Source organism: Sminthopsis crassicaudata, chromosome 5 (genome assembly GCF_048593235.1).
Source record: "Sminthopsis crassicaudata isolate SCR6 chromosome 5, ASM4859323v1, whole genome shotgun sequence".
In the NCBI taxonomy this organism is placed as follows: domain Eukaryota; kingdom Metazoa; phylum Chordata; class Mammalia; order Dasyuromorphia; family Dasyuridae; genus Sminthopsis; species Sminthopsis crassicaudata.
Genome location: NC_133621.1, coordinates 89,257,066 through 89,271,191, shown reverse-complemented (window position 1 = coordinate 89,271,191; position 14,126 = coordinate 89,257,066). Strand labels below are relative to the sequence as shown.

General features: G+C 31.3%; 1 protein-coding gene across 13 annotated transcripts in view; it reads right to left on the bottom strand.

Moving 5' to 3' along the window:
* Positions 1-14,126, bottom strand: part of KMT2C (lysine methyltransferase 2C) — a 243,898-nt gene that overhangs the window by 68,647 nt on the left and 161,125 nt on the right. For all 13 annotated transcript variants that reach the window (XM_074267425.1, XM_074267415.1, XM_074267418.1 and 10 more), the window contains 3 exons: positions 13,008-13,127; positions 10,765-10,895; positions 4,270-4,453 (listed from right to left, as the gene is read on the bottom strand). In XM_074267425.1, the coding sequence (XP_074123526.1) occupies positions 4,270-4,453; positions 10,765-10,895; positions 13,008-13,127 (435 nt within the window). The remainder of the gene's footprint in view (positions 1-4,269; positions 4,454-10,764; positions 10,896-13,007; positions 13,128-14,126) is intronic.

Genomic DNA, 14,126 nt, shown 5'->3' with positions numbered 1-14,126 from the left:
AATGATTATTAACATTTTAGAAAACTTGTTTAAAAATTAAATTTTTCTAAGTCACAGAGTATTTTAAAATCTATATTTAATAAACTGTCTGGAATAAGAGACATCATATCACAATCAATTAGTCTTTATCAAATAATTTCAGAAATCCATAGCCAAGGTTTTTTAAGGAGGAAAATAGATGTAATGTCCTGGAAAATCATTAAATCACTCCTCTCTCTCTATGAAGCAGTTTGCATGTGTGACTTAGTCAAAAATAATGCCACTGCTTATAAACTAGTCCCACTGGGGATGATAAACAGCCTTGTATGGTGGTAAAAGCCCAGAATGGAAATAAACAAAGAATCATAGATAAATTATACTTCCAATGTTTGCTAGCCACCTGACCATTGAGCAAATAATTTAATTTCTGAGTTGCAGATCATCCAACTTCAAAGTGGGAGAAATACCCATAGAACAACCATAATTCACAGTATTATGAGGTAAAATAACTACATGTTATTTTATATATACATATATATAACTACATGTTATTTTATATATAATATAATATATATATAATATTTTATATATAATAAAATAACTGCATGTGAAGAACTCAATATATCTTGGGAAAAAAAGTTAATACATAGGATACCAGCTATGATATCATTGAAGTAGACAGCTTCAAGTGTGGAAAAATCATCTTACAAAGTTGCCTTGGCAAGTCTGAGAATTTAACTAAAATGATCATTCACACAAACAATATAAGAAGCATCCAATCATGATTCTATAGCAAGCCTTTGCTGCTCTGTACCATACTGCCCCTCACCAGTAAATGTGATATTTCCCCCCCCAAAAAATGGTAAAATTTTAATGTTTTTACAATTTGAATCTTGGATGCCCTAATAATATTTGGAGGAAAGGTTTTCATGATGCACTAATCAGGTTTATTATTTTAACAGTGTTTTGCAACACCTAAAACGCTATTTTTATTAATATTTTCCAAAACCAACCTAAGAAAATTCATACAGAAATACCAATAAGGAAGAATATTAAGGAAATACAGGAAGACAGAAATACGTAAAAGAAAACAAAATACTAAATTTCAAGACAGACCATGTGATAACTTTATCAAAACTTTCTATTAACCAAAAAAAAAAAAAAAAAAAAATATATATATATATATATATATATATACATACACACACACACACACACACACATATGAAAAAAAGGATTCTTCTTGAGAGTTTGCCACAGTAAATGGCATATTGGAAAGGATTTAATACATTTTTGATGATAAAGTAGGTAAAAGGATGATGATGATAATGATGCATTATTAAAAAAAAAAAGAAAGGAAAAAAAAAAAAAAAAAGAAAGAAACTACTAGTAATTAAGGGGTTTGGTCAAGGTCATAACTGTGGAATAAAAGGAACTGAACTTGGGACAATTGATTTTGAGCCAGAGTTCCCTCAACAAAGAAACAATCCTTTGACTATACTTATAAATTATTGTTTCAAATCCAAGGATGCTATTCTTCAAAAGTATTTCCAGGCTTTTCTAAAATTAGCAAGCTCATCATTTCTTAGAGAACAATTATATTCTATTACATTCATATACCATAACTTATTCAGCTATTCTTCAATTGAGGGGCATCCACACAATTTCCAATTCTTTGCTGCTACAAAAAGAGCTGCTACAAAAATTTTTGCACCTTCCCTCTTTTATGACCTCTTTGGGACATAATCCTGGTCAGACACTGCTGGATCAAAAGGTAGTTACAAAGTTTTATAGCCCTTTGGACATAATTCCAAATTGCTCTCCAGAATGGTTCCACCAGTTCACAACTCCACAAATAATGTGTTGATTTCCCAGTTTTGCCACATCCCCTCCAACATGCATCATTATCTTTTTCTGTTATCTTAGACAAGGTGTGAAGTGGCACCTCAGTGTTGTATTAATTTTCATGTCTCTAATCAATATTTATTAACAGCATTTTTTCATACAACTAAAAATTTCTTCATCTAAGAATTCTGTTTATATCCTCTGATCATTTATCAGATGGAAAATGACTTATACTCTTATAAGTAGTTCTCTATACATTTTTGAAATAAGTCCTTCATTGGAAATACTAGGTGTAAGAAAATTTTCCCAATTTTGTTTTCCTTCTAATCTTGGCTGCCTTGATTTTGTTTGTGCATAAACAAAATTATCTAATTTGCATTTCATAAAGTTCTCTAGTTTTTCTTTGACCAAAAATTCTTGGCTTCTCTAAAAAAAGTGACAACTACACTACTCTTTCCTCTTTTTATTTGTTTATAGTATCATCTTTTGTGTCTAAATCATAAAGCCATTTTGGCCCTATCTTGGTACACAGTGTGATATGTTGATCTATTATGCCTAGGTTCTGCCATACTATTTTTCAATTTTGCAGAAATTTTTTTCCAAGAGTGATTTCTTATGTCTAAGCTGGAGGCTATGGATTTATCAAACACTAGATTCCCATACTCATTGATTATTGTTGTCTATGTGTCTAACTTATTCCATTAATTCATTACTCTATTTCTTAGCTAGTACCCAAATGAGTTTGATGACTGCTGGTTTATAATATAGTTTTAGATCTGGTACAGCTAAGCTACCTTTCTTGCATTTCCCTCCCAATTCCCTTGATAAAAAACACAATACTTGGAGTCTTTACAGTTGAAGTACATGAGATCTCTATTTCAACATAGGAAAAAAAATATTTTTTGGCTGCCAAAAGATTAAAAATGCATACAACAATTTAAGATAATTATTAAGAGAAATTAAAATCTTAGAACTTTTTTGATAGTAATGAAAATTATTTATCTTAAAAATTGGTCATACTTGTCTATATTTTAAGAAAAAAAATCAAAGACTAACTTTTATAGTCCACTTACCAGCCATAGTAGAAGTGTACATAATAAAAGAACAATTAGAATGAGGATGAACTTTTAAAATTTACTCTGATTACACATGAGTCCAAATAAGTTAAAATGACTTGTCCATAGTCATAGCGTTAGAAGTAGAGATGAAAAAATTAATTATAGAATGCTCTTTCTATTAAATAGCAGTAAGGGAAATTTTAATACTGACAATTGACATATAAATATTTAAGCATTAATTTTATCTTCTATCCAATCTGAGTTTATTTTTTTTAGTCCAGAATTGTATATTAATAGTGGCAGTGAGGTCCAAGTAAAGAGATTATGTATGCCACTGACCTATTTTGTAGTATATCATCTTGGAAATTTGCCCAGATAAGAGATAAGTACATTACACAGAAGTAAAAAGGCTGAATTAGAACCCAGGTAATCCTGACCCTTTACCCAAAACTCTATTCACTAAAACAGTGAATTGGGGCCATTAATTTCTTTAAGCTATACATTTTTGTCTCATCTTTTATCAAGCCTCAAGTAAATAGATAAGGCCAGATTATATTTTTAAACCTGGAGGAAATATATTGAAAAAGTTAAAAGCTACAAATGGAAAGAAGTCTTAATATGAGTTCTCCAAGAACACTACGTGCACAGCAATTGGGATTTCATGAATTTGGACAGAAAAAAAACCCTATGCATTTATTTTAATAATCAGTTTCTTTCGTAACATTGTTTATTTTATTCTTTGCATTAAGAAGCATATTTCATAGATTTCAGATTGTCAGAGGTTTATGCAACAAAAAAGTTTTAGATTTCTGATTTAAGTGGTATGCGTTATATAGAGAACTAAAATTTCAAAATGAAAGCATTGAAAAAACAAAATTTAATAAAATACCTATGTTTCAATTTAAGGAAATAGAGAAATTTGTGGACAAAATTATGCATAGTTTTATTGCTATAAGTTCAAACTTAAATTTGAGATTTATATTCTATTATTATTATTATCATTTCCAAATTTTCTAGAGGATTGTGCAAAAGAGAAATATCAAGAGGAAAAAAAAAAAACATTTTAGGAAGTATCAATTATTATTCATATTTGTCAATAATTACCCATATTTCTAGACTGTTTTCTCACATTAACTCATTAAAACTGACTCCAATTCTGATCTTCTGGTTCCAAAGCCACTACACCAGTTTTATTCCAATCAATTTTGCACTATAAGAAATACAGACCCCACCCCCTCAAACCCCTGAAAGATATTTGACTGTAGGTTTCCTGACATCTCATGAGAAGAAAAAGACAACTGTGAAAAGCATAAATATTTAGGACAAAACCCATGGATATAAAGGTAATGAAATAAGAAATTTTTGGATTGTCATGAATTTTATGTACCTTGAGTTCCTGGTTTCACTGGAGTTGAGGTTGAGCTAAGCATAGGGTCAGAAGATGGATCTAAAAAGTTTGTGTTCATATTACTTTTACATGAAAGTTGAGATACTGATTCTTCTGGCAGGTTATCCAGGCAAAGCTTGTTTTGCCTGCTTGTATCTAGAAGGTCTTTTCCAAAGAAGGCTTCCTAGGTAACAATAAGCAGATATTATGTTTAGTCATCTCTGAATACTGATATTTTTATTAAATACTTGATTCCATTCCTTTCCAAAAATACAAAATTTGATCATGTAGAAAGCCAAAATTCTTTACAAAGAAGAGTTTTCAGGAGAACAAGCCAACCAGCACCAACAAGATTATATGACAATCAATTCTGATGGACGTGGCTCTTTGCAACTTCGAAGTGATTCAGATCAGTTCCAATAGTCTTGGAATGAAGAGAACCATCTGCACTCAGAGAAAGGACCATGGGGATTTGGTGTGGATCACAACATTGTATTTTCACCTTTTTTATTGTTGTTTGCTAGCATTTTTTCTCATTTTTGACCTGATTTCTATTGTGCAGCATAATTGTGAAAATATGTGTAGAAAAACTTAACATGTTTAACATATATTGGATTGCTTGCTGTCTATGGGATGAGGTATGGGGAGGAAAATTTGGAATAGAAGGTTTGGCAAGAGTGAATGCTAAAAAATTATCTATGCATGTATTTTGAAAATAAAAAGCTCTAACAAAATAAATAAATAAATAATGTGAAGAAGGGTTTTAAACTCCTCTTGGGTTTAGAGAAACCCTATAGATTGGCACAACTGGAAAGCAAACTTTGTCAAATATGCATCCGATAACTGACATACAATAGCAAATTAAACATTGAAAAAAACCGTAAGCATAATTTAAATTTCACAACAAACAAAAATAATATAATTTTGGTGAATCATTTTCTTTTTGCAGCCAGAAACTTTCACTCAAAAAAGTCTATCACATACCTACAAGCAACAGAAATTTCATATAAAGTTTTTCTCAAAAACATTTCATAATCTGGGATTGATTCATTTTTTAAGAGTCTGTGATGAGATAGTTTAATTTATTCCAAAGCAATAATTCTCAAGATATGAAACAAACTTTCAGACAATACTATAGTTGTCATCAGTCAGGCAATGGACTACAAATCACTCAAGAACAAATTAAAAGGCTTCTCTGAACTTGACATTTACAAAATATGGTTAAGAATCCTGTAAGCAGCACTAACATGAAACTAGATATAAGAGTAATCCAGTTATTACAATGAAGTAGTGATCTTATTAGTATCTCAATATTCTGAACCTTAACACAATTCAAAAAAGCATTAAATTACAAAACTGAGATCTTACCATGCACAAAAAGAAATTGTTTAGAGCTGTTCATTGAAAAGACATTTAGAAAAATTATTATTTCTTTCAATTACCTGCCTTATATATATTTATGTGGCTATGATTACAAATTGAGGAAAATTCGAAGTCTCAATAATTACTCTAAGTTAAAAGAAAAAAGAAAATTAACTCCCAAATCCTTTCAGCTTCTTAATGTCTATTGAATTGAATTGAAAACTGATAGAGAAAACAGCTTGTTGTGACATATTTATGAGTGTCTTTATCAACTGTCTTTATTCCATTTTAAAATAGAATAATCATGAGATTTTGATAGTGATAAGGATAGACATCTAACATATTGTGTCACTTCCTTCATTGAGATTAATAAACAATTAATTAGCTATTTTGTTTTCAAAAAGAGAGTGGCAGGAGATACCTGAATAGTTCAAGATACCTCCCATTTCCTGTCCTCATCATTCCTTAAGATTTTGTTTATTATATATTTTCAAAACTCAATCCCCCCCCCCTTAAAGGAATATTGCTTGCTACAAGCCAAATCATTTCAATATTGCCTATTGCAAGCCAATCTCTATGCTTAGCACTCTTTATAATGATGATCTCACTTTAAAACATTCCTGCCATAGGAGTTTATTGAGAGAACTAAAAATGGCAGACCAATGTTTCAAGAACGTCATTTTGGTGGATGAGTGGAGAATGGATTGAAATTGAAAGCTTTCTGAGGAGGGTAGAGAATCTAGGAGGTCACAGCAATAGTCCAGAAGAGATAAAGAGAGCCTGAGGGTGTAGAGAACATGACAGACAAGAGATATCACTAAGGTATAAATGATATAGTATGACAAAAGTTTGATCTGTGAAATGCAATGAGTTGAGCAAGACACTGATGCTATTAAAGGGTGAGAAAATGATGATGATAATCTTCAAAGATAATAAGAAAGTTGCAGAGAGGAGAGGGCCCAGGAAGGAGGAATTCTAGTTTTGTCAGTTTAAGATGCCTATGGAGTAGCCACTTAGTACATAAGACAACTGGTGAAGCAGGATGAGAAGGCTGAAAAGATATTAAGAGTAAATATTGAGATAAATGAATTATGTGCATAGAGATGAATTCACAAAGTGAGAGAGGATATATAGGGATGACAGAAGAATGTCCAGGAAAAGACAGGGTGAATGACTAGTTAAAGATATTGAGAAGTACTAAAATATTTTCATTTAGCTTTTCTACCTGTGATTATGCCAACTATTCTACCACTTGCTTCTAACATTGTAATTCTTGGGTTTGTTAATATGAACATATGTTTTAAAAGAACTATTTCTATTTAGTGTATTCTTTTGATTAAAACATACTTTTAATGTTGAATTATATTTTGGTTGCAAGTTTCATCTTATAAAGGTTTAGTATCCACTATGAGTTCAGATGTTCTTCCTTGTAGAAGGGCTAATGAATGTTTATATCTATACTTTCTGTCTTTGTAGATGGACAACTGGGATTTCTTAATTTTTATGTGGAAAAATGAAGATTTAAGATTGACTGAACCTGAACCTAATTAAAAGACTATTCCTGCAGCTATTTACATTTTCAATGAATGGAGGGGGGGGAAAAAAAAAGTAGTTATCTTTTTAATAAAGTAAATTTAAAGAAATCATAAATATTTGTATTCCTATTTTAAACAGCTACTTCAGTGCCTAACACTTAAAAATACTCTCCAGATTGTTTGGGACAATACAATTTATCTCCATTTGAATTACCAGCACAAGGGGCAATAATTATTAAGTTTGACAAGACTATCTATAGTCAGTCTTAGATCCATGCCTATCCTTAGACAGGCCTTATTTGGCTGGTGCAGTAAGTCAAAAATGAATGTTTACTGGAAGGAACTTGAACTCATCATTTGCCTCTTTTGAGAATAAAGAGCTTATGTTCTCCATTCTCAAATGTAGTTTTATCAAGGTAAGAGTCTAACTATTGCATGGGAGCTTTCTAAGTCGGAATTCTAAAGAACAGCACAGTGAGAAGTAATAATGACAAAATGTAAAAGTGGCTGTATCTATAAATTGGTTATCTATCTAAGATCATATTTGGATTTGTTGGGTGAAATCAGAACTTCTAACCATTAGAACAGAATTATGAGGAGAAAAAAAGATAAAAGTGAAAAGTAAAACTGAGGGAAATTAACAGTAATTCCAGGACGATCATTCAAGTAACAGATAAAAATATTTCTTAATGAAAAATAACAGATTATCAATATTTCCTATTATTAATCAATAAAAAGCAAATATGACAATGAAGGCATTCTCCATCCACAAGTAAATACTTGAATGTTATGTAAAAGATTAACTGAAAATGTCAAGAATTTATTATCTGATGAAAAAGATAAAAGATTTGTTTAGGGACAAAGTCATCTATAGAAATTTTAGTGTGAGACTGAACTAAGCAAAACATAACAAGAACAAGATAAAAAACACACACAAAAAAATCAGTTATGAGAATGGAAATGCTACATATGGATTCCAGATCGTTTAGTCCAACTTGCTATGTTAGAAAGTACTAAATAGAAATGAAATAAAACAAAAATATGAAGAGCTACATTCAACTGAAGGAAACTCATTATTGGGAATTCACATCAGCTTATAAAATTCAATTAGCCCTGGTACTCCCATCTCAACAGTACCCTCAACTGAAGAATAGAGTCATGATTTCTTTCTCCACTTCCCCAATTATTGGGAGAGGGAAGAAGGTAAGAGGAAAAAGGGAGGCGGGCATGAGGCAAATGGGGTTGTGACTTACCCACGGTCACACAAATAGTAAACATTAAGTGTCTATGGCCAGATTTAAACTCAGGTCTGCCTGACTCCAGAGTTGGTGCTATATCCACTATACCAACTAGCTATCCAGAGATATGAATTCTTAAAACTCAATTGAAACAGGGGAAGCAGGAGATATATCATCCCAGATATCTCATTTCTCATCCAGCTTTACTTTTTAAAAAATTCTATGACTTCTGTACCCGCACTCAAATTTTGTTTCTTTGGCTTCTCTACTTGCTCTCATTCTGCCATTCTTTTGGGTTTTTAAATTATTTTGAATTTGTCAACTCTACCAATCCCCCAAAACTTTGGCTTTATTTTGGATGTTGTAATCCTTTAGACTGTAAACTTCAAAGGGAGTTTACACTTATATATGCACTTAATGTTTAATGATTTATTTAGACAATGAAAATATATCCTGAAGACAAGAGAATGCATTTTAGAAATATCAGAATGAGGAAAAGAGAATTAAAGACAGTATTGTGACCAGGGGGAAAAAAAAAAAAAAAAAAAAAAAGGAAAACCCCAAAGATGGCATTACCAATCAATTTGGGAACAATATGACTAAGCTTTAGAAAATCTTTATAAGAATTACATATATATATATAAAAAGAATTACCTATTTATAAATAGAGGGAATTAAATATTATAAATTTATAAAACTAAAACTAAATACTATAAATAAATATCTTAATGATCATTGGCAGAAAAAAGATACCCACATCTGGTTTGCAGGCTTCGTTGACTCAGATTGCCTATGTTAATAGCAGTGACATACTTAAATATAATTCTACCTGTTATATATGTAATATGTTCAATTAATATACATACATCTGGACAGGAAAAGATAATGATAAATACTGTAGAAGATATGGGAAAACTGGGCCACTGAGACATTGTTTTTGGAGTTATGAACTGATCCAAACATTCTGGAAAGCAATATAGAACTATGGCCAAAAGTCTATGATACTATGCATTCCTTTGGATCCAACAGTGTCTCCATTAAGCCTGTATCCCAAAGAGATCATTAAAAAAGGGAAAAAGATCTACATATGAATGTTTGCAGTGGCAAGGAACCTGAAAGTGACTGGATGCCTGCCCATCACATGAGGAATGACTGAATAAGTTGTTTTGTTTTTTTAAACCAAAAAAACAAACAAACAAACAAAAAAAAAAAAAAAAAAAAAAAAAAACACACCTGATCATAAATGATAATTTTAATTATACCCAATTTTAAAACAAGGTTTCCACTAAGAGACTTAAATTCTTGTGAATGAGTTCAAACGATCATACAAATTGTCCTACAAATCTGAATAGAAAAAAAAGTTAATAAAAAATTTATCAGCTGGAGAAAATCTGGATGAAAGGTTTAGAATAAGGAGCATTGGCAGTCATCTATCCCAACTACCTTCCTTTACAAATGAAGAATGCCAAGCCCAGAGAGATTATCTTCCTTGCCAAAATCACACAAGTTTAAGAGTCAAAAGTGGATTTTAGCTGAAGTACTAGCTTCCAGAGTACCTTCAACTGTGCTATAGTTCTTCCTTTACCATGAGTAATCAAGGAGAGTTGTCTCCCCAGAACCTCTTTGGAAGGATTAAAGCCACATTCACTGGAGGTAGAAAGGGAGGACTGAGATGGAAGATATTTGTGAAAAATTTCTAAGAGTATAAACATAGTATAGATGAAAAGAATTAAACCACAGGCTCAATACTGAATAAAATATGAAATCAATATAAGGTAAAAACAAAAAATACACATCAATAAAAGACATATAAATTTTAATCTATTGTATATAGGTAATGACAACGCATATAATACTTAAAAGTATTATATAGGAGGCAGCTAGGTGGCATAGTGGATAGAGCACTGAAGTCAAGAAGATCTGAGTTCAAATCTGATCTCAGACACTTAACACTTCCTGGTTGTGTGATCCTGGGCAACTCAATTAACCCCAGGTGCCTCAGCAAAAAAAAAAAAATCATTTTCATAGATTTAAGTGGCCTCAGTGGTTATTAAGTCTAACCACAACATAACTATCATAGACTCATACTGGCTTATGAACAAGGACAAAAGGAAAATAGTCAAATTATCACAATGTCACCTAAAAAAAAAAAATAATAAATAAAAGACTGAAAGGCTTCTAATCTATTGGCTAAATAAATGCCCCATGTAGGTTTTATATAAGAACATACATAAAGATGCAAGAGGTTTTAAGCTTCATCAATGGAGAAAGTTCATTATCTCATAAGATCATAAATAAAATAAACCCTTTAAATAAAATTTCAATTTTCTATGGAGATACCACCAAAAGAAAAATATTACCTGCAGATATGCAGGGAAAGTTTCTTCAAGTTTATTTTTCTTTTTTCTATATCTCTTCTTTATTTTCTCAGTGCTGTCAGAGATAGGAATAGACTCATCAACCAGAGTATCTGGTAACTGTTCACTCCAACCTAAAATAAAAAATACCATCATAACTAAATTTTATATAATTAAAATTTTACATAAATGTCCACAGAAAATTTTGAAATTATATTGCTTATGGTGCTCATTCTTCAAAAAATACTTTTATTCAATACTCTCAAGCAATTTCACTAATATGCAAAAAAGTATAAATTACACAAATATTTACTCACCTAAAATCTATTCAAGATTATAGCAATTTTAGGGGCAGCTAGGTGGCACAGTCTACCAGACACTAAGTCACTTAACATTTCCTAGCTGTGTGAACCTGTCCAAGTCACTTAACCCCAATTGCTTCAGGAGGAGGAAAAGGTTATAGCAAATTTTAGAAGAATTGATCATTCATTTCTATATTCTTAACTGTATTAAATATAAATATAGAAAAATTAAAAATACTACAAATCTCAATATTAGTCATTTTGCAGGGTTTTAAATTAAAAGTTCATTATGAAGTATAATAATAATAAAAATAATAAAAGATGTTCACTAGCAGTATGCTCTAGATCAGCATTTCACAAACTTAAAAAAAAACCTAGAAGACCTAAAAATTGCCTGAATACAGCAATATAAAAGCCATCTTAGCTCCATGCTCTATTTAATACATGCTCTATTTAATTGTATCATATTGTGAAAATGCAAAGTGCCAGAGGAAGAAACAATAAGAGAGAGAGAGAAAGGATGAAGAGGTACAGAGGTCATAGAAAGTGATTATATATAAGTTCAGTGTTGTACACTGCTCATGTAAAAAAGTGAAATGCAACTCTAAGAAAAGAACTTATATAAAAGTGTGAACACAGATCAAAGTAAACTTTTTCTTTTTTACATTGCTTGCCTTCTCAATAGGTGAGAAGAGGAAATGATTAAAATTTTGAATTCAAAAATTTTAAAAATGAAGATTAAGAATGCTTTTTATATATAATTGGAAAGAAATAAAATATACTTCAAAGAGCAGCAGCAAAATAAAGAGCATCAAGAATTACCATTATAAAATAACTATCTAAAAGAATATTCTCTTGCCCATCTGCTTTATCCTTAAAAGTATATGTTATATTAATTCTCTTCCTAAAAGTCAAGAAAATGAATATAAGACAACTGCTTAAGGCCAAAGTACTTGGCTTTCTGGTGTTTTCAAGATATGCTAACAAGAATTCCAGATCACATAAGGGCACAAAATATCCTACTATGTGAACTCTAGGCCCTTACGACTTGGCTGAAGTCCCAAGGCTAAATTAGTGGCCGTATCCTGCCCTGTTCCATGTGGCAGTTGGGGGTAAAGAGTGGGACAGGGGTGAGAGGGAAGAATACCTACCTAAGCTAAAAAATGTTATATTGTTGTTTAATACTCTGTCTTTTATAATATTAAGTAAACCTTTTCCTGACTGCTCAAGATCTCCATCTCTTTTTTTTTCCTAATATAAAACTTCAACAACAAAGGATGGCCTTGAATTGTGGAATGCATTGAAAAGCTGACTTTTCAAACTTGGAAAAATACAAATCTCTCTGCTCTGCAATTCCTGGGAGAAGAAGTCTATCTGACTTTCTGCCAAGTCTTACTTTCTGCTCCCTGAAATTATGTAACCTCATTCTCATCCACTGGCAATTTCCTTCACCAGTATTCTATGTCTAACTAGAACCCAGATTAAATCATCATTACAATTACTTATAAATACATATGGTATTTTTTTTCTTATTTCCCCTAATTTTCAGCTTGCAATTTTAGTGACTTTTTTTGTGACACCCTTACCAAGCCAATACTCATATACATTAGAAAATGACACCTTCCCAATTATACTCATCATACATAGAAATTTACACAAAATGAGGCACTGATTAAATTTTAGTCATTATTGTTCAGGGACCACATTTCATTTAACCTTTTCTCTAAACTACCAGTGTCCCCTATACTACTTTATACATACAATGTATATTTCAATGGTTGTTGACCTAAAAATAGCTTCACTGTATTCAAAATTGCTAATAACATAAATCCTCAACTAAGAAGATGAATAGTTGATCACTCCCCCATGCTTTTCTAACAATGAGATATGGAAAAAATATAGGCCATACATATTTTAATAAATATGAATGAAATCATTACACACCTTCATCTCTGACAGGTAATTGTTCAGAAACAGAACCTGAAGAATCTTTTCTGGTCAAAGATCGTTTTGTTTTTCCTTGACCAGTTCGACTTCTTTGGCGTACCATGAAGCCGCCAATACCTAAAGAGAAGAAGGTAGTAAGGGAACAAAAATGTGAATTCCTAAGTAGGCTTTTATATGAATAAAATTAAAATTACTTTAAAAAGCATTTCATAGTTCCTGAGAAAATGAACTATTCTTTAACCCAGGCACTAGCTTAATTTAAATGAAATTAAATTATTGCAGTAGTTGATCTTTATGATATATTGAAAAAGATATTCATTTTTATCAATCCATCACCCTTCACATTGTGATAATGTAGCTAAAGAAATAAAAAGTTTGAAGGGGAAAAAAAACACAGCAAAGAAATAAAGAGCAACTAGCATTACCTCAATTGACACTATACTACAAAAGCAAAATCAATCATAACAATTTTGTACACATTTTAAAAAAGTAAAAAAAGAAAAATTAATTAATGGAGCAGACAGGAGTTAATCCAACAGCCACTTTCTATAGTGTTTTATATTCCCTAATGTTTTATATGGCCATGGACATCAATTTGCTACAATATTATCATCAGGACACCCCAAGTGATAAAAGCTGATGAGAAAAATAAAAAACATTTAAACAGGAATTAATACAGACCAGCATCTTAAAACTATATTCCACAATGTTTAGTGGAGGGAGAAGAGTGTCTAACATTCACAAGCATACTTCAGACTAACTGTAAATGGGATTCAGGCCCTGGTTCATGCTTCCTGCTAAGGATGCCATCCTTCAAGAAGTCTCTTGACCATTTAGGACTCCTGGTAATGTTACAAGACTGTTTGTGAGAGAAAAGATTCCGATCTATCTTGTTAAAGCGAGTGTCATCATAAGGTGCTTCCCTATTTCAGTAAATATATCAAGTCCTGTATAAACTCCCCTAAATGTTTTGAATAAATTACTTCACTTTTATGGAATAAGTGTACTGGATAAACATATGCATCAAAAGATATTTAAAAATCTTGTTCAACAATTATTTATACTGCAACAACATCTATGAAGTGGTTCTATATGCGTGAAAAAAATAGTATATGC